Source organism: Ictalurus furcatus, chromosome 8 (assembly GCF_023375685.1).
Source record: "Ictalurus furcatus strain D&B chromosome 8, Billie_1.0, whole genome shotgun sequence".
NCBI classification, from domain to species: domain Eukaryota; kingdom Metazoa; phylum Chordata; class Actinopteri; order Siluriformes; family Ictaluridae; genus Ictalurus; species Ictalurus furcatus.
This window is the reverse complement of record NC_071262.1, coordinates 21,196,725-21,218,377: the sequence shown is the minus strand read 5'-3', so window position 1 is coordinate 21,218,377 and position 21,653 is coordinate 21,196,725. Positions and strand designations below refer to the sequence as shown.

Below are 21,653 nucleotides of genomic sequence, written 5' to 3'. Positions count from 1 at the left end.
TGGAGGTTGTATTTATTAACTGCAAATAATAAAAGTGCCATGTTCTGCCTACATTACTTAGAGGTAATACTGCATTGTGCTGATTATGGAACACATTATTATAATCCTGCAATGACTACATGCTCATTCATAATGTCCAATGTGTTCTTTCACTGGTATTAAAAGTGTCGTACCTGCATAGAGTAACGAGGTATGTGTTGGGGGCCATGCTCTCCTGGACCCCTAGCCATGAGAGGTCTCTGTCCTGGGTATGGATATCGGGTGTCCATCATCATACCTTGGCCATACATTCCTGGTCCCAAGGGACCTGGGTGACGCTGAAGCTGTTGTTTGAAGAGAAAAGATACTTCTGTTAAACATCTGAGGTATTAAATAACATATTGCTCACAGTATGAGACTTGTACACTTTTTGGGAATGTGTAAAATGCACAACAGTTTACAGCAATGAATCAATCAGTAAACCACCACACAAAACTGAGTACTTCCTGTAGTACTATGGGCTTTTACTTCTAGGTTTGATCACACCTATATTACATGGTCAAAGGTTTGTGGACACTTGACCAACATACCCACAGGTGCTTTTTGAACATCCCACTCCAGTGGCTGGGGGGATTTGTGTTCATTCAGCCACAAGAGCATTAGTGAGATCAGGCAGTGATGTTGGGTGAGGAAGCATAGGGTGCAGTCAGGTGTTCCAGTTCATCAAAAAGGTTGAGGTCAGGGCTCTGTGCAGGACACTCAAGTTCTTCCACTCCAACCTTAACACACCATGTCTTCGTGGAGCTCACTTTGTACAAAGGAGCACTGTCATGCTGGAACAGGTTCGGGCCTCTTGGTTCCAGTGAGGGGAAATTGTAATGCAACAGCATACAAAGACCTTCTATACCGATGGTGTGCTTCCAACTTTGTGCCAACAGTTCAGAGAAGAACCACATGTGGGTGTGATGTTCAGGAGTCCACATACTTATGGCCATATTGTGTATTTGTCTAGTTTGAACCAGAGTGAAATTGAACACAGAGCTGGTGCTCAACAAATCACAATTATAAAAATAACCAGTTAAAAACATTGTGTATAGCATCCAGTTTTTCTCTTCTTGTTTGTCAGTCTAAAACAGGCCCTGTGCTTTGGCAGAGTTTTGCACCTCATGGCTCAGTTTATTGGAACATATCTACAAAAAAAATCGAAATGATGCAAGCCCCATTGCAAATCAGGTTTATTGTCAAAACAGACTTTCAACTGTTTACAATGAACAAATCAAACAAAAGCAATTGAAATAGTTCAACACGACGAATACTTCAAGTAATTCCCCCAAATTCAACTGAAAAAGCAACTTATATTGATTTCTCAAATTTCAAAATTATTCAACTGTTTGGCCCTGTAGAATCTTCCAGGACTTCTCCTGCAACCAAGCCTTGGTGGAATTTGAGGTATGCTTGGGATCACTGTCCTGTTGGAAGGTCCAACGCTGGCCAAGCTTCAGCTTCCTCACAGACAGCATGACGTTTTCTCCTAGGATTTCCTGATACTTCGATGAATCCATCTTGCCTTCCACACTCTGCAGGATTCCAGTGCCAGAGGATGCAAAGTAGCCCCAGAGCATCACCGAGCCACCAACATGCTTGACTGTGGACAGACTGTGCTTTCTTCATTCATCTTCCTCCAGACATACTGCTGATCCTTCATGCTAAAAACTTCCAGTTTTGTTTCATCGCTCCACAGAACAGAATCCCAAAACTTCTGTGGCTAATTTATGAGACTTTGGGCACATTTTCTTGTGCTTTTGGGTCAGTAGTGGTGTACGTCTTGGGAGTTCTGGGATGGAAACCTTCGGCGTTTAGTACGCGCCTTACTGTGCTCACTGAAACCTCAGTGTCTGTTGCCACCAAGTCTTGCTGCAGGTCTTTTGCATCACTCAAGGGTTTTTCACAACCTGCCTTCTCAGAATTCTGGTTGCAGCTGCTGATCGATTCCTTTTTCTGCCCCGTCCAGGTATTTCATGTGTTCCAGCTCAAGCACACTTGGTGCAAGTAATGAAGCCCTTCATTAGTTGCATCAGGTATGCTTGAGACAGCACCTGTTTTGCATATTTGTGGTGTTGTGAGGGGTTCTATTCAGGGGATTGAAAAATAGCATTTTCATTTGAATTTGGGGAAACCACTTGAAGCATTCGTTGTCTTGAACTATTTAAATTGCTTTTGTTTGATTTGTTCATTGCAAACAGCTGAAAGTCTATAAATTTTGACAATAAACCTGATTTGCAATGGGGATTGAATCATTTTGATTGCAACTGCACATGGCGTGTCTGATTCACTTCAAAACACAACGCAGTCGTGTCAATTCAGAATTTTAACTCTTTTTTTTAACTCAAACAAGCACATTTCCAGCGTTTTATCCTGCCTAAAGAACCACACAGAGGGAAAAACTGTACCAGGGACCAACTATGCATACTGTAAAAGCACCTTAAAAGATTTATTATTGTTATAGTGAACCTGCATAAAATCAGACAGGAAGTGTAGCCTTGCCTGTTGTGAAGGATGATACATGCCGTGCTGTGGATCATTCCCAGAGCGAGGTTGTCCTGTGTTCATGTTGTGAGGATGTAGCTGCCCGTTGCTGAACTGGAAACCAAGTGGTCCAGAAGCATATTTGGAGCCATTCTCCTGGGGCTGGTTGCCTCCTTTACCACCGCTGGATGCTTTGCGTTTCTGCACTTGTTCCGTAGCCCGGATCAGGCTCTCGGGCCCCGAGTGCCGACTGCTCTTACTCTTCTTCTTGTCCTTGCGCTCGCGATCGCGGTCCTCCTTGCTCAAGTGGAACTCCTCGTCGGTGTCTCCGTCCTCAGAGGGGAAGTGTTTCAGCAGAGCCCTGCTGAAACAGCGCTCCAGGGACTCTGCCATTATCGTGTACTCTGAGAAACACAGAAACACAGCTTGTCTATTTAGCCCCGTCAACACACACATGCAAACAAAACACGCGCGCACAGATCTCGGCTTCCTCCTCTGAGCTGGTCCAGTGACCAGGTCACAGAGCCACAGTTGACCTTTGACCCTGCAGCCCCTCTTGGTGGGGGGAGAGCATTCTGACAGATGGATGGCTCCAGAGAGAGGGGCCGCAGGGATGGAATGTCTGTGTGGCACTGCAGGACTCGGCACACTGGAGAACAGCTCAATCACTCGCCATTAATCACTGTCAGAGGCTCGACACACACGCATTCTCTCACTCACACACACACTTTGCTAACACACACACACACACACACACACACTCTCTATAAGTAAATCCCAATAAAAACGGTCTGATTTTTTTTAGCTGACATTTAATAACAAATCTATTTACCGCTCTCCTCGCCGTTGTACTCCAGGCAGTTCTCAAACATGAGCTTCACATCGCTTATGAACTCATCCTTGGCAACATACTCCCCTTCGTTTAGCTTTCTCTCAATGGTCGAAAGATCCATTGGAGTCTTAAAAAGTAGACAGAAAAATAATCAGAGATATATATGGAGAGCACTTATCATGAAAAGTCTAACAATATCCACACTTACAGTTCAGCCAAACAAGCTACCAACCACATCAACAGTAAAACAAACTTCCGTAACGTGATTCATCTGAAGCAGCAGCACAATCACAATGACAACCCGTTTCACCGCTTGGTGCTCATTTCAACACGTGTTGTGAAATCGGAGTCTCAAAAAGTTTCCCTGCGGAGACATATGGGAAGCTAACCTGAATAATCTCATGATAGTTAGGGGCATAGGATTCATCCACAGGCTCCATGAAGGGCCAAGCGTCTTTGTGAGCCTTGAGAGCCTCCAGCACTGAGGAGAGGGGGAAAAAAAAAAAGATCTGATTTAAAAGCACAGAAAGTGCTAAAGCTGAGAAATGAGGAAACATGGGTTAGGCTTTGCTGCTGGCACAGGCCTTCCTACTGCAACCCACCTTTGTAGAGAGCAGCATAGTCATCATCGATATCGTAGCTGAAAGAGAAAAAGAGAACTGGAAGTTAGCAATGAGGAACATAACCAAGTAAAGGGTAAAAAACAACTATGCAGCCATAAGGTCCAGAATTGTGTGAAAGAATTTTACTGGTAAAACTCCACATGTAAACAGATCATAGACTGGGTTCTGGTCCTTGATCGTGACTCATTTCGCCCAACCTAATAGTTATGAACAAAACTGTATAATCTAATGGAAGAAACCAAACAAAAACATGATTTAAATGCATGGAAAGTTAGGATTTCTCAACACACAAAGCCAACACGTAGAATCTGGGGTGTTTTATTACTCAGGATTTTATTTGTACTGTACTTGTATTCTGACAATGTTGAAACTAACCAATCCTCACCTATTAGACACTTTTTTTTTTTTTGTACACAAATCTTTAAAGTAAAGAATAAAATCTTGTGGAGTGTCTGGGAAACAAATTGGCTCCTGTTATCACACAAGTCACTGCAGCTATACACAGTTGTTCCCTCTAGCCTCTCTTTTCTCTTCTTTTTTGTCAAGTTAATATGACAAAAAAAAAATAATAAAAAATTATATATATATATATATATATATATATATATATATATATATATATATATATATATATATATATATATATATATACACACACACACACACACACACACACACACACATACATACATACATACACACACACACATACACACACACTACATGTAAATATAACAGGGGAAACTGCAAACGTCGTCGTCCTAAAGGTCTTCCCAAGTTTTTAAGAAAACCTCAAAGTTACAGCAATACCTCTGTTCCAAGCCACTGACACTGGTGACTCCTTTCAGAACCACTAATCTTATCGATGCTCATGCTTTTAGTAATTTAAAATAGCAGTGCTGGAGTGTAGCTACAGTTTCACATAAAACTATATGAATGTTAGGGCTTATTATAGTGTAAGCTGCAGTCTGGGATTGTAGGACTTTATGAGTGATGTCATAAAATAAACTCTTACAGCTCATTGGTGCGGCGAGTGCGGCGGACAGGCGAGTGGGGTTCCAGGTGGAGCAGCTCAACCGGCAAGTCCTTCCCCTGAGACAGCAGCCACGCCCTCTCCTCACGCTGCTTTCTTCTCCGAGATCGTTCTGAATACAGACGTGCACACAAGCGTGATCATGAGCACGTCCATACCTACATGCGTATGCCTATTCAAAAGCTCACAAAAATTTTTTTTCCACCATTTATAGTTCTCTCCTCAAGGCACCTGTTACTCAAACAAACCAGTCTATTTAGTCTTCTGAATTCAGTGAAGTCAAATGAGTGACTCAGAGAGCAGCTTTAGAAGGCACACTAGATCAAAAGGCTTGTGTGAGATAAAGAACCGAGCTGGTTTCAGTGCTGATATGAAAGGCTGTGTCAGGCGCACCATGCTGTGAGGATTAAAGAGGTTTGGGAAAGGAGCCACTGGAGAGCTCCTCAGGCTACAATCTTCATCCATTATACATTAACAAGCAGAGCAGCCCAGTGCCACAATCAGGAGTTAAATAACTCTCACACGGATATCAAGAGTTTGGGGTGATAAATGAGGTTTGGGAGTTTCCTCCTCATCTCGCTTCTTTGTGCGGTTGAATCAGGCTTGGGATAAAAGCAAGTTCTTCCATGTGTACACCCAAGAGTGTGCGTGCGCGCGTGTGTGCATTTGATCTGGCTTCTGAAAGTGTTTGTGCCCATGAGCTGCCTGTGGAGGTCTGGAGAAAAAAAAAAAAAAAAAGTGTGTACCTTCAGCTGCTTTTGCCCGCTCCAGTTCCTCCCTCACTCGCTCCTCTTGGAGGAGTCGTTCTTCTTCTCGCCGCTGCTCGGCAAGTAAAACCTGCCTTTCCAAGTCCTCCTCTCTCTGTTTCAGATCCACCTCAGAGACAGCCTACGCAAGAAAAGTGACTTTACACAACAAAACTTTTCACAGAAAAAGTGGATTTAAAAAAACGAAACTTCATAGAAAATCAGACTCTGACTGAACAGGCTACACAGCTACTAGTCCAGGCTCGTTAACTCAAAACTGGACTATTGCAACACACTACTCTCGGGCCTCATAGCCAGCTCCATCAAACCCCTTCAGATGACTCAGAATGCAGCAGCATGCCTCGTTTTCAACCAGCCTGAAAGAACTCATTTCACACCCCTCTTCATCTCCCTCCACTGGCTTCCTGTAGCCGCCCGCATCAAATTCAAGGCCTTGATGCTCATGTACAAGACCATGTCTGGAACAGCACCTCCCTACCTCAGCACTCTCCTTGAAGTTTATGTTCCCTAACACAACCTGCGGTCAGTTAACAACCGACGCATAGTAGTGCCTACACAGTGAGGCTTGAGGTCCTTTTCCAGAATCTTTAATCTGACTGTCCCTCAGTGGTGGAATGAGCTTCCTCAATCCAGACAGCAGAATCTGTCACTATCTTCAAAAAATGGCTAAATACCCACCTCTTCCATGAACACTTAACTAACCCCTAACTTGTTCCCAGCCCCCGCCACCAATATAAATGTCATAAAAACTAATACAAATAAAACACTTCTGCACTTACACTGGCTCTCCGCTTTCTTATATCGCTTTGATTGTATTTCCTCATTCGTAAGTCGCTTTGGATCAAAGCGTCTGCTAAATGAATAGATGTAAATGTAACACCTTCTGACCAATCAGAATCGATAATTCAAGAAGCATTGCTGGACAAAAGTGTTAATAGGAAATCCGTACAGAAGTAAACAGACGAGCGGATTTACATCACGCTGTATTTCATGTAATTCTAAAAGATACTAAAAGAAAACGATTTAAAAGCAGAATTTAAAGGACACATACCTCCTCCTTGTTTACGACGTGCTTGTCAAAAAGCCTCAAAGAGTTTCGGACAGGAGGATTCAACAGTTTCTGCAACTGCTCTTTCTCCTGAGAAGAAAAAAAAAGAAAGGAAAAAAAAAAAAAGAATGTGATGAGTTTTCCCCATCTTTCTTCCGCGCTCGATCAGGCACATTCTCTGGGGAGCGTTTTTAAAAGTGTAGGGATGTCGGAGGTCGTCACTGGGGTCAAGTCGTGCTCTATCGGGCTTACCCTTTGCTTCACCTCGCCGCGAGTTAATGTAAATAAGTCAATTTGCAAAATGGAAGCAGTTAACAATGACTTAGAATAACCTTGCATACTAGTGTGAGAAAACTTACACACAGTCACAGTGGTGACTATGAGGGGAAAAAAGGTTTATGGTTTATCGTAAGGGCACCATAAATATCTCCGAGTGCTGAGTGTATTATTACACTGCACTTAAATTTGGCAGAGAGAGATGAACTGCTTCAAGTGGAGCCACTTAAGAGGTCACTCACCCGGCCACGCTGCATGCCGTCAGTCACTAGGCTCTGGCCGGCTGAAGGGGAGAGCCTGCCTCCTGTTAGGGCCTACATAAGATTAACTCAGACAGGGTTCTTTGTGTTGTATGTCAGGTTTATGAAAGATGCCCCACTCTTTGTTCCATCTGAGGTCAATGTGCATTTAGCTCTCTGTGCATGACTCACACTGACAGGTAAAGGAAAATATAAAGTGGCAGATGATGGAGATGTTTAGCACAGAGTAGGAAAATGATGTGGGAGATGTGTACTTGACAAACACAACCAAAATCATTTTTTGTGAGAGTTTGGGGAGATATTTTAAAACTCCTTTTTCACACTTTTCAATGAAAAACACGTTTTTGAAAACACTGACATCTCAGCATCAACCTGCACATCAACCTGGGGCGGCCATTGCTCAGGTGATAGAGCGGGTTGTCCACTAATAGTAGGGTTGGCGGTTCGATTCCCAGCCCACATTACTCCACATACCGAAGTGTCCTTGGGCAAGACACTGAACCCCAAGTTGCTCCTGATGGCAAGTTAGCGCCTTGCATGGCAGCTCTGCTACCATTGGTGTGTGAGTGTGTGTATGAATGGGTGAATGAGACACAGTGCTTTAGATAAAAGCGCTATATAAGTGCACCATTTACCATTTTTACCGGTTCCGAATCAGTGCGTGTTATGATCGTGCTCAGAGTGTATTTTATCATGGTTGCTGACCAAGCTGTTAGTTTGTGGCCGGTCATTTCTCATTCGATCGCCTGTGTGCAATTTTATTTCAATTCTTTACTACAACCTTATGTAAACATCTTTATCGCTTAATATGCTCTTAATCCTTACAGTTTATGATGTCCTATTACTCGTGCGCTTTTTCAGAATTGGTTTTAGTGGGATTTATTATTTTTTGAAAATGTTTTTTAAAATGTTGGCAATAATGCTGAAAAAAAAACCCTGAAAAAACCTGCGAAGAAATTAAAATACTAAGCGAGAAAAATATGATAAAATTAGACTCTACAGGCTCTGGCCAACATGTGGCACTTAAATTTAATAGATGCACTAAAAATGTCCCTAAATCCAACCCCATGTAATCAAAAATATTTCATGCTGTAAAAACACTGCTATGATTTGAAATAAATGAAACTAAAGCTTTATTGTAGGCTGAATAGCAAAGCTATCAATATCAGGTTCCTTTCTATTTGTGGTTTTTGTGTGTGTGTGTGTGTGTGTGTGTATACTGACTATTTAAGCCCCTGAATAAAAATGTAAAATACTCGAGTCTTGCCTTGTGCTCGATCATGCTGCTGATCTCAGGCAGGAAGTTCTGGGTAATGATGCGAAACAGGTGCCGGTCCTGAGGTGAGGTTTTGTCCTTAATGCTCTCAGCCAGCCTGGTCCACTGCTCCTCATTTTCACACACCAGAGACCAGGTTCCACGCTTGCGCTCTGTCACAACACACGCACACACACTTGTAAGTTCTCACAGAGCTCACAATATTACGGTCCTGATCAGTATTCAGATCATAAATGGGGATGTAATAAGTGGTAATGGAAGTCCTTTAAAAATCGCTTATGTTCTTGCTTTGTTCATAAACTCACCTTTACTCAGCTGCGGCTCCTCCTCTCTGTTCTCTTCATCTTGCATAGATTCAATCTCACTGAAATACACAACAGGAGATGTCAAATTAAGCCGCTTTCACACATGGCAGATTGGTCCATAGGAAACCCACTGCCTCTGTGCTGATGTGAAATAAGCGACTCATCAAACACACCCACACACACACACACACTCTCTAATCCACCCCCAGGGGTCCATAAGTCATAGCCCCTCTTTAATTTTTGCAGAAATCACAAAGCACCATTATGAACCTTATAGTAAGGTAATAATAAGTTCCTACATCTATACAGTAGCTCTTGTAGTGCCAATAGTTTTTGATCATATTTGTTGGAGTTCTTGCATTTAGTGTATTTACTCCAAGCCTCAATACTTCAAACAAGCAGGCCTATAAATAATGTCAACTTTCCATACACATTTAAATAATGAGCCTAATTTCTAACTTGAATTCTGTTTGTATAATAAATCTTTGCTAAGGAAGTTTGAGAAGCCCCGTCACAGAGATTAGATTTATTTTTCAACATTAAGCCACTACTGCAAAAAGAAGGCAGCTTGTCTAAGCTTTGGTGTGCTTATGTGACCAAACAGCATTTAGACAGGTCTGGGCCTCACTTATCAATCTTTTGTTGTGTGTAATTTTTGCATAAGCAAAAGTCAATTAAAATTTTCTGCCAGATTTACAAATGTTTCGGAAACAAGATTTTCTTCTAAACTCACATATGCATGTCAATCAACCGGAAAAAAGTGCACATAGCGTTTCTGATACAAACAAACAGCTGGGAGCATGAACTGAACCATCACGGTAAAAGCTAAAAGGCAGAAGTGGAAATTCTGGTTCATGTAAATATATGATAATATGATTTGAAGTTGATCAAGTTGAGGTTTACATTAGTTATTTTTACACACACTCTCTCAGGAGCATGATTAGGCTACTGTTTTTTTCTGAATTTACTAGATTTTCATGAATACTAAATTACTTATTTAAATGCTCATACGAATGGTGTATGAATAAATCTGTTCGTATCAGTCTCGATAAACGAGTCCTAACGTATACAGATAATCAACCGGTGTCTGTGAGAGTGGATATCAATATACCTCACTCATTTTTTATTTATATATATATATATATATATATATATATATATATATATATATATATATATATATATATATATATATATATATATATATACACACACACACACACACATATATAAATTGTGTGTTTTTTTTTATAATATATAAAATTTATTACTTTTTTTTTTATCTCCAGTTACCATTGCATTGGTCAAATCTCAACACTAAAATATCTCCAACAGAACACATCATTAAGCACATCACTCGTTCACCAACACGTGGCCACTCCATGTTCATTTTTATTGCTTGCTGGCCAAGCTATAATCTGATTGGTCAGGAAATAAAAAGCACATGTCACTTATCGCAACGATTCAGGAAATTATTATTATTATTTTTTTTTACTTTAGAAGCACTCCATGGTAACTAACTTAAAAAAAGCAAACCAAAAAAAACCCATGGCGGCACAGCTTTTTAAAACCAGCCCCATTCTACCAGCCTAGAAGCTGCTTTGCATAGGCTTGCACTGACAGTTGAGGGGGAAATGCCTAGAGTGAAAGCAGCCTAACACTTTTATCTCATGCTAGGCTTGAGATAATGGACATCCAAGCCGACGTGCAGGACTGATCAACAGTTGCCAGAAACATTTAGTTGCAGTTATTGCTGCACTAGGGGGTCACACCAGATACTGAAAGCAAACATTCATATACTTGTCCAATATTGGACCATTTTCCTCAAGAAATAAATGGCCAAGTATAATATTTTTGTCTCACTTGATTAATTGGGTTCTCTCTCTCTCTCTCATATAGACACACAGTATCTCACAAAAGTGAGTACACCCCTCACAGTTTTGTAAATATTTGATATCATCTTTTCATGTGACAACACTGAAGAAATGACACTTTGCTACAATATGACGTAGTGAGTGTACAGCTTGTGTAACGGTGTAAATTTGCTGTCCCCTCAAAATAACTCCACACACAGTATGCAGTATTCCAGCATGATAACGACCCCAAACACACCTCCAAGATGACCACTGCCTTGCTAAAGAAGCTGAGGGTGAAGGTGATGGACTGGCCAAGCATGTCTCCAGACCTAAACACTATTGGGCATCTGTGGGGCATCCTCAAACAGAAGGTGGAGGAGCACAAGTTCTCTAACATCCACCAGCTCCGTGATGTGGTCATGGAGGAGTGGAATAGGACGCTCACTACTTCATATTGTGGCAAAGTGTCATTTCTTCAGTGTTGTCACATTAAAAGATATAATCAAATATTTACAAATATGTGAGGGGTGTACTCACTTTTGTGAGATACTGTATATATAGTCTTTAAAAGTCTTACACTGGTGATGAATCTTCATGCTTCTTTTTCGGGGGTCTTCCCCTCCTTTTTTTCTCAGGTGCTCTTATTTCAGAGATTTCACTGTGAAACGAATCAGGAGAAGAAGAAAGCATGTTTTCACTTTGCATTACTGGATCTTAACTAAACTGTTCACATGAACACTGCATTAAACCTTCCGTTCTAACTAATGTCCCCCTCCTTCAGCATACCCAAGCTCAGGGGACTTGTTCTTGATAGGCTCCTCTTTATACAGGCGAGTGCCGTAGAAGTACCAGTAAAGGGCACCGTGTCCATCCTGACCAAGAGGCTCGACACGCAAGCTGTCTGCCTCCAGCCCCTGAGAGAAAAGGTCAGGAACAAGAAAGGACACGTCAGTCAAAAAAAACAGCTGAAAGACTAGAAACACCCAAAATGAGAAATGTTGTGTATTAGTAAAGTAATATTTCGTGTTTCATTTGTAGCAGGTATGTCACTGATTTAACGGATGTCGTATAATTGATGATATAGCTGTTAAAACTCGGGCATGTTAAGTACATTTAAGTTAAGCTAAATTGAGTTATGCACTGACATGAAAATTCCTTGTGGAAAAACAAAACCCCATGTTTGCCGGAATGAAACATGATTAAAAGATCATTCTTAAAAAAATTAAAGAAATAAATATCATTAGCTGTTGGTACCGCTCTTGAGCAGGAACAAAAACCGGTGGCCAAGTAAAAATGCTCAGTTCCAGTTTTCTGGTGCCAATAGTTTTGCACAGTAAAAAAAATAAAATAAATAAATAAACTTTCACATATCTAATCACCATCTCTTCATCTCTATGAAATGCTCTGTACACACTACAGTTTCTTTTTGTATTAGGGATGTGTTTATAGAAGCACAGCTTTACTCTGCACTCATGGAGCGAGTCTTACCTTAAGCAGGTCAAAGACGTCAGCAGCATCTAAGCGGTAGTCACACAGCCTGTGCAGGATCTCCGCCTGTGTGCGGACTGGGAGCTCCTCAAAAGAGCTCTCCTTCAGAGGGTTTGGTTTACCCTCCTCCAGCTCCCAGCGGTAGCTGATGATGTCCTCCAGGTACCTACGGAAAGCCTGAGGCCTGACAGGAGAAATAAGTTGTACAGTATTTAGCTACTTTTAAGCTTGCTGCCCCCCCCCCCCCCTAATTTCTGCATTAAAATCAAAATAAAATAAAATAAAAAAGTAAGATTAGTTTATGGCTGAACATCAACTTATTGCTATCTAAACAGTTCCTTTATTCATCCTCAGTAAGAGCTATATCCTGGTTAGGGTTGTGGTGGATCCAGAGCCAATCCCAGGAACACTGGGCATGAGGTGGGAATACACCCTGGATGCGACGCCAGTTTGATGAAGGGCACCACAACCACACACTCATTCACACCTAGGGGCAATTCAGAGTAATCCACCACCAGTGTGTATTTGGAAGGTAGGAGGAAACCAGAGAACTTGGAGAAAACCCACATGGACACAAGGAGAACATCCACAGTATTGCCTCCAGTTATACAGCCTTTGATCTGTTCAAATGACACATTAATCCCATGTTCATCAATTGCAAGTGTTTTGTACATCAGCAGCATTATTTTAGGTTTCACCAATGTTCACCATCAGAAGTAGTCAAACTGGTTAAACAGAAGATTGAGAATTTGAATCCCAAGGATGTCACAGCCATCCGTGACCGGGAGTCCAACAGAGCATAACTGACCATGCTCTCTGGGTGGGAGGGATGGTGTGATGGCGTTAGTCTAACCAGTCAATCAAAGCAACACCAGCCAATCACGGGAGTCTGTGAGCGCTCTGTGAACGCTTTCCTCAGAGTATGTCACAGTATCATGTGCAGCAGTTCAAAAAGACTTCATTTCATCTGGATAGAAGCAGGTTAGACTTCACCTGTAATAAAGAGCTAGCCAGTGGGTGGGGATTGGCAAATTACCAAACTGTGAGAAAATGGGTTAATAAAAATAGTGGGGGAAAAACAAAAACAAAAACGGATTGGCTCCAAAGTGAGTTTGTGTCGTCCTGTCTGGGAGTTCTGTCAGAACTAGTATGCACACGGTTTGGTTTTATAAGTACCTTCAACCTGCTAAATTTGTTGTAACCCTGATTTCTTCGGGCCGGGTCTGGAGACCGAGGGAATCACGGTACAACTATTCAGTCTTACTTGTCAAATATTTTTATATTTTACTGAATTTAAGTTTCGGTATGCTATCTTGTTACTGGATATACCCACACTTCAAATCTATTTTTTGGTGATAAATTCCAAAGTAGAGGTTCGCTTTCCATTTCCACCCAAAAACCTTTCCGCTCAAGTGTATACAATGATGCCGCTACTGAACCAAAAATGAATCACCTCAACCTCAATCAATTTGAACGGAATCATTTCATTTCTGACCAAATGAACAGCAATGTATGCATATGACTGAAAGAGTTGAAGGCCCATAAAAGATACGACAGGCGTCTATTTGGCTCCATTATCACGTTGGTTTGGACTGGGTAAACAAGCATTAGTTCTGGGTCACATTGTGTTGGCTTCATCCAAAAGCAAGGAGAGCTGGAGTTCCTGCTAGGATGCACAGAAACAAGAGGCCAGGCCAGGGGTGAACCCTGCCACAACACAGACAAGAAAGAGAGGAGAATGGAGGGAAAGAATGGGCTTATCTGGAGAAAGCAGAATGCACTCTCACACAGCTGCAGGCCCCCCACTATTCTATCACTCCCTCTGTCCCCCCAACCCCCCCAGGACGCTCAGCAAGCGAGTGTGTGGATGAAAAGGCCAGGGCCCAGCAGCTGTCCAGTCCAATAAACCGTTCTGTTAACTACATGTGCCAGCAGGGTCATTTCTACCTGTGGTATGTACGTAGCTATAGGTGCTACTCTACCTGATGAGATATTTGCGTCCCTCAGGGATCAAGCCATTTATCACACACAGAGCACTGACTAAACCACTAACGCAAACACCCATTTCGGGGAAATGAGGCTACAGCTGCCTCGGGCAAACCGCCAGAACGGTTCAAGCGTGTCATGACAAATGTGGTGGGTCAGCCCAACCTGCTGCACGAGCTATGACACATTCTTCAAGAGTGCTGGTGATGGTTGCGAAAGTAATATCAAGCCTCCGATTCACTAAATTTGGAGTCGCTGTGACTGAAAGAAAAAGACTTACGTAATGTCGTTCCGCTGGTAACATCCCTGCAGGAGACAGCAGACGAGCTCGGAGAGGAAGTCCCTGTCCTGTTTCAGCAGCGCTTCTTCCAGCTCCTAACCAACAAACACACACAGAGCCACAGGGAGCAGAGGTCAGCCATTTTTACAGGGTTTTACAAGCCCCACTTTTTACCAAGTTATGAGAGCATATCGGGTTTAACGACCGGGGTCGTCCCATTTTTACAGGAGAAATGCTTCACCTCAATAAAGTATTAAGACGGACCAGGGTTGAGTTCCTGGCTTGGGCTAACAGTAACTGAGATTGAAGGGTTTTTGAGAATCATTTAGAGACTGCTAATGAAATACAACTTTATTTATTTATTTATTTATTTATTTATTTATTTATTTATTAGCATTTTATATCTTGACCATGAAGGCATCCTGTAAATCAGGACTGTCAAATTTTAGGAACAAGCAAGGCTGCAGACATTAACAAAGAGCTAACATGCTCTACACAGAACAATAATTCACTTTATACCACAGCTCTATTAAAGTCTTGATTCTGATTGCTCAGAATGTGTTGATTTTCTTTAACAGCAGCGCTGACATTACTGCCAGCAGTACTTAAAATGTTTCATGATTTTATATAAACTCTATCTATCTATACAGCTAAGTCACAGCGACATATATGGAGAACGCAAAGCCACTGCAATCTAAAGCTAACAAGTAAAAATGTATACACGGTTAATTACAGTGTTTTCAGAAGTTTTCTGTAAGGAGATTTTGATTTATTATTATTATAACATTTATGGTATAAGAGGAATAGAACCCTCCAGGATGTGTTGTTATAGAAAATGTATCCTAATAATATCCTCTGCTTTGGTTTGAGCTGGACAGCCTCAAGCCTGTGCTCCTAAAAAATGCCTCAAGGCTCTCAGCAAGGCTCCTGCAGCTGAGGTTCAAGTTCAACCTTTACCCTTCTCCGGCCCGGCACTGTGCGCTCACTATTCAGACTTTATGAAGCGGCAATAAGCAGGAGAGTAAACTCCAGCATGCTGAAAGAAAACGAAGCCAAAACACTTGGCACCAGCAGGAGCCCAAAAGGCTACGGCTACCAAACCACCTCCTTCGTCTGCGCCCGAGCACCGCCCTACCCAAATGCACTGCTGAAAGATAGCTGAGAGGGCAGATATGCAAATTCACACTCTACCCCTCCACTCTTCCCCTGTGACCCATGTCAATTTCATTTAGCTCCCCCTTCTCAAGAAGAAGCACAGCAACTACACTGAGCTTTAGCCTCTTTCGTTTTCGACCCTCTCTCAAGGACTCAAGGTTGCTGCTCAGTCCCTCAGGCAACAGAGCACACTTTTCAACCTCAGCCCCAAATATCCTCCCCCTTTCCTCCTGAAGAGCAGAGTGACACTCAAACATTAACTCAAGGGCAGGATAGGCAGACCTCGATACATTGCGAGATTCACTCAAGCTGCAGATTGCCGCCATTCTCCAGAGAGACAGCAGAAAGAACCGGGGTCGGCAGAGGTCGGCTAACACACCTCCTGGCTACGTGGGGCCACGGAAAACCTTGAGGACGGCATCAGCAAGATGAAAAACTAGCGAGCGAGCGAGTGAGAGAGAGTTTGAACAACACATGTTAGTGCTTAGGAGGAAAGAAAAAAAAAATCCAGACTCTTTATTTCAAGCTCTGACAAAGAAAACACCAACTGTCTATCGTTTTTTTTTAAAAATGCTGAGCCAACTGAACTTCCTGGGAGGATCTTAATGAGTAATTTAAAAGCTATCGATCTGCTTGCACAGGTGTTCAGCACAAGAAAGAATGGATGTGTCAGAGTCTTATTTGAAGGAGTCAATTGGTGTGGGATTGAGTTTGAAAGGTGACTGGCCTGGCTGTCAAGTGGGCTGGGCGGAACACACACACACACAAAATAAATAAATAAAAAGGTTGTGATCCTGCGGTAATCAGACGCCCTTTCATTGTCGAATTTATATTCGCATCGTGACATTTTACATCAAGTCTTCCCTTCAAAGCACCCACTTCACATCCATTTCAACGCATCCTTTCAGATCAGGGTTGGCGCTCATTATAACTGCTTATAATAAATATTCATTTCTTCATATCTTCAAGAGAGCCCAAGAAAACGGACGAGCTGAAATTCGACTCATGAGATCACAGTTTTCCTTTGTACTCATGACTGAACTGATATACAACAGAAATCTGGGAATGGTTCAGTACAACAAGCTACGTTGGTGAAAGTGTGGAGTTGGTCTGGAGGTTCCTCAGATCCTCATCATGCTCATACACACTTCATGGTCCCCTGACAACCAACGAGCTGAAGAGAGCCCATCTATCGGTGCAGGCTGCACTTTGATCACACTTCAAACCTGAGTCCGGCTGTGGGGGATTAGCACCACCACACGCCGGCTTTGAAGTGCCATTCAGCAGCTCAGATGGCAAAGGAGGGAAATAAATGTGGTGTGTATGGCTTCTTTCTTCCGCACAAGCCAACTCCCCCCCCCCCCTCAACAGCTGGAAATTTAAACTAGCCCAGTCCCACCATGCTTTGCTCACTGTTTGGGAACATCCAGGGCAACTGAAGTGGGCAGTTTGATGCATCGTTCATACCATACTCCAAAAGAACTTCCTAAATGGTGATAATGTTCGTGACTAAACCTGAATTAACAGTAAAAATGTACATGAACCAAATGGTGTATCTTAGATAACAGGTTGAAGTTTCTTGAGGTAGTTTTCCACAAACATGTATCATGCCAATTAATCATTAAAATATAGTTTTCTTCTTCTTCTTCTTCTAATAATAATAATAATAATAAATAATAATAATAATAATAATAATATCATTAATATTCACCATTCAAAAATGTTTTGCTCGTTTTAATAAAAAAACGATATTTAATTTATATAACACCCAGATAATTCATTCATTTGATTACATGGTAATTTTACTCGAATTTATTACCTTGAATATATAATAAAATAATATTTTAAAAAATAAATTGTGAACCAACAATACGAGGTCAGAAGAATACGTCACTGAATGCCATCTTATTTGTCCAGCCCCCACAGCTGATTCTCTACATAAATTGTAAAGGACGCTTATGGCAATCCATCCCCTCATTCGTTTTAAACAACTAAACATGTGAACACTTAAAACTAGTTTTCCTGTTCTAAAAAGTTTTCACCCCCATTTTTCTGGCCAACCAGCATTTTTAAAAAAAATCCTGCACCAACAATCTGCATCATGGACTAAGCCCAAACACCTGTCTAAGACACAGGTGGTTTCAGATCAGACCTGGAAAGCTGCCATTTAGTCTGCCAGGAAACACTGCTGCTTGAGAGACTAGACTGAGCATCAACGCCAAGAAAGCGATAAAAGCTTCCTAATGATGGTGTATTTACCCAAAATGTTGTCAGACAAATGATTTAAGCCGAGTTTGGCATTTAAGCCTCTAATGTTCCCAAGAAGCAGAAAAGCTGCTGAGGTTTGTTCTTTTTTCCCCAGCACTTTCTTCCGATGCAAATACCGAATATCAGATTGAATCCAGGTCTACCTGCAGTTCAAGCCACAGTGGAACCGTGAAATTTTGAGGACACCTGATCATCACACCCATGTGATCCTTCCCCAAACTGTCAGAAGCACACAACTGCGTAGGATGTCTTTATATGCTGTAGCATTACAACTTCCCCTCACTGGAACTGAGGTGGCCAAACCTGTTTCAGCATCACAATGCCCCTATGCACAAAGCAAGCTCCATGAAGACATGCTTTGCTAAGGTTGCACAGACCTCAACCTCACTGAACACCTCTGGGATGAACTGAACCACAAGCCTCCTCAACCAACATCAGTGCCTGACCTCACTAATGCTCTTATAGCTACATGAACACAAAACCCCACAGCCACGCTCCAAAATCTAGTGGAAAGCCTTCCCAGAAGAGTGGAGCTTATTATAACAGCAAAGGGGAAATCTGGAATGGGATGTTCACCATGCACATGAGTGTGATGGTCAGGTGTCCACAAACATTTGCCCATATAGTGTAACTGCATTCTTTGTACTCATTTACAGCATTTTGGCAGATGCATTTATCCTGAGGGACTTATATTTATCCCATTTTACACAACTGAGCAGTTGAGGGTTAAGGGCCTTGCTCAAGGATTACTGCGATTTGAACCCAACCTTCTGATCAGTAGTCCAACGTTTTAACCAGTGAGCTACCACTGCTCTACTGTACTCTGCAAAATAACAAAGTTTATCCTAATCTACCCTCATCTAATCCCATGAAATGGTTCACAGTAGAAGTACAGGCATGTCATGAGGCCACTGACTGAAATCTCATCCAATGTCATGAGGCCACTGACTGAAATCTCATCCAACCCAAAATCATTATAGTATTAAGTCACCTGAATGATTTAAGCACATAATTAAACATCTTTTAGCTTCAAGACCTTTGTGGCCCAAGTTACTAGAAAACAAAATAGCCACATTACAAACAAGCTGACTCAGTTTTACTGACTATGATGGTGAGCAACTCAATTAAAGCCCACAGCTTCAAGATCTGCTGAAGGCAAATGACCCCTTGAAGAAAAAGCTGATCAGGCATTTTTGATTGGCTTGTGTCAGCAGTCTCCTAGGCCTCGGAGGCCAGGCAAAACCAGGACGTTGCTAGTGTCAGTCCCTGATACATACCAGAGGCCTGCCACAGATGGTGAGGAGCAGTTAACAGCCATTGCTACTTAAGGGGAATACGGGGGATGGGTGGGGACATCACCACCATGTAAAGACTCGTCTCTCCTCCTTCCTGCAAACAACCTCCACAGTCGTGTCTTTTGCCATGCTGAGTTTTGTGTGCAGAGAATGGGTAAAGATCTATAGTTTGTCATAGATCTCAGCACACCGAGGTTACACTTCCAAACAAGTACTGTACTTACAACCACAGGATTTGGGAAAGAACTTGTAGTTGATAAGATTACTCCAAGCTGACAAGTAGGAATTTCAAGGGGGTATTTTCTTTAGCTTTTCCTGGTTAGAGGTTGGGAATAACAAGTTGTGACCTCAAAGTAGTGTGAAAAGTGAAGTATTGCGAAGCAAGCTTATTTAATGTTGATGGTGTGAGCAGCCATCTTGATGTGGCATCTCAACCCAGAGTTCAGGATATGGAGCCCTTTCTGAATTTTGAGTAGGAATTCTGATTCGAGGGGCGATTTCTCTGGTTTTTCTAGTCGGATGTTGGAAATTCAGGAGATTTATCCGAACGCACAAAATTTGAATTGCTCACTTTTTCACTTTGACACCACAAAAAAAAAGAAAAAAAGAAAAGGGATCCAAATTTTTGTTTTTACAGTCAACAAAGAGAGCCAGACCTGTCTCAATGTCAAGGCTGGGTGGTCAGACACTTCCTGGGGTTGAGATCACAGCTCAGGTCTTTCGGTGAGGATCATTAGCTACAAGAGGAGTTAATCGTCCCTACAGGAAAAACCTCCACACAAATATCCGTTTCCTTTCTGACCGTATGAATCATGAATAGCTGTTGGTCTGGTCTCCTTTCCCGTATCTTTTACAAAACTAATTAGGTCTCAGGCTACACATACTGCATGCTTGGCAAATTTATGGTGGAGGCTTCAAACAGCAAAAAGTGGTTTGGCCTTCGAGACTATCACTGTTTATTAAGGATAAACAAACAAACCTTAAAATCCTTGGAACAAGGTGTTTTTTTTTTTAACATTATCAGTAAGAGTTAGCTAGGATATGTTTCTACCAACAAACTCTATGTGGTAGAGTGTAAGCCATTCTCACGAGTAGCTGCTCTCCTACAAGCTGTTTAAAAGTAAATAGTATAAAGTATAATAAAAAATAAATAATTATAGATTTTTTTTGGCCTAATGTGTCGTCAGTGATCCCTGTGATCCTGTGTCTCCCCAAACAACTGTTCCTGAGAGCAAATGAGTGTGTCTCGCTGGGCTTTTGTTCCAGACTTACTCAATCAGCTTCTCAAAGCACATAGACATCGAGTACATCAATACAACAGGCTCAAACACACACATACACACACATCCCTCCTCCTCCATGGGCTCAGGCTCCCTCACGTCTCCCCATGTGTATGTTTGTGTCACGTATAGCACTGAGCCTGGGCTTCCCAATACCCAAGAGCTAAACTCTTAAGGGTTTGTGGGGTAACACATTTGCAGCTTACCCCCACCACCTTACCCAACACACAAACACCACCCCCTTTATCACATTCAGCTGTCTAAGGGAAGCCCAAGGTGCAACCTGTGATGAGACATGAATTTTCTCATCCATCTCAAAACCAGTATGTTCCTGCATCACAGTTACCAAAACCCCAAACTGCAGATTAGCACAAAACTTATAAGAGTAAACTAAACCATCACTCCATCTCCAGTTTCACTCTGAGCTCAGCAAACTCCCGGAGAGAGTGTTGTGTGTTTTCTGGAGACAGAGACAGGGAGCCATAGGGAGAGGAAACAATAGAGGCGGCTGAAACAAACCCTAAGGAGTGTGTGCCCCACCCCCCGACACACACACACACACACGACAAACTCCCCGTGTGAAGCCATCTGATGCATGTACTGCCGCGCTCACCTGTCAATCATGCCTGGGGGAGGGGAGTGGATTATTACAATGTAACTCAGCACGGCTGTTAGGAAGACCCCGAGACTAAAGGTATTATTGATCCCAAGAGCAGATTAAGCCTGTGGACTTTCTTTACACTGAAAAAGATCTGTTTTTTACATGAGGCTCATTTAATGACTCGGGGTGTGACCGTACCCAAAGCAAGAGGGATCGGGACTTACGCAGACATCTATACGACAAGACGGATGAATTCTCCAAATCTGATTGGTCAGAAGGTATTTGTATAACGGCACGGCTCGGACTGTAACTCCGGCTGTAACGTGAACAACAGGTTTATATTAAATGCGCTCGTTCAAATACGTTATCGTTTCTATAGTAATAGCTCCCACACAGGTACGACTTGTATTGCAGATGCTCCAAACCCAGAGAGAGAGAGAGGCAGATGCAGGTCAGGGAATGACTATTAATTGTTGCTATAGTGTAAGTGAGAACTGGAACTAACTTGTATCTCAGACG

General features: G+C 42.2%; 1 protein-coding gene across 2 annotated transcripts in view; it reads right to left on the bottom strand.

Moving 5' to 3' along the window:
- LOC128611697 (chromatin remodeling regulator CECR2) overlaps positions 1 to 21,653 on the bottom strand; it is a 42,245-nt gene that overhangs the window by 7,740 nt on the left and 12,852 nt on the right. The window contains exons 2-15 of one of the 2 annotated variants that reach the window (XM_053631422.1): positions 14,536 to 14,630; positions 12,270 to 12,453; positions 11,568 to 11,695; positions 11,359 to 11,439; positions 8,926 to 8,984; positions 8,612 to 8,772; positions 6,812 to 6,898; positions 5,740 to 5,881; positions 4,976 to 5,105; positions 3,940 to 3,977; positions 3,727 to 3,818; positions 3,338 to 3,464; positions 2,524 to 2,909; positions 174 to 323 (exon numbers count right to left, since the gene is read on the bottom strand). In XM_053631422.1, coding sequence (XP_053487397.1) covers positions 174 to 323; positions 2,524 to 2,909; positions 3,338 to 3,464; positions 3,727 to 3,818; positions 3,940 to 3,977; positions 4,976 to 5,105; positions 5,740 to 5,881; positions 6,812 to 6,898; positions 8,612 to 8,772; positions 8,926 to 8,984; positions 11,359 to 11,439; positions 11,568 to 11,695; positions 12,270 to 12,453; positions 14,536 to 14,630 — 1,860 coding nt within the window. Of the gene's footprint in view, positions 1 to 173; positions 324 to 2,523; positions 2,910 to 3,337; positions 3,465 to 3,726; positions 3,819 to 3,939; positions 3,978 to 4,975; positions 5,106 to 5,739; positions 5,882 to 6,811; positions 6,899 to 7,326; positions 8,517 to 8,611; positions 8,773 to 8,925; positions 8,985 to 11,358; positions 11,440 to 11,567; positions 11,696 to 12,269; positions 12,454 to 14,535; positions 14,631 to 21,653 lie in introns of those variants that run through there. The other variant, XM_053631423.1, reaches the window with a different exon arrangement.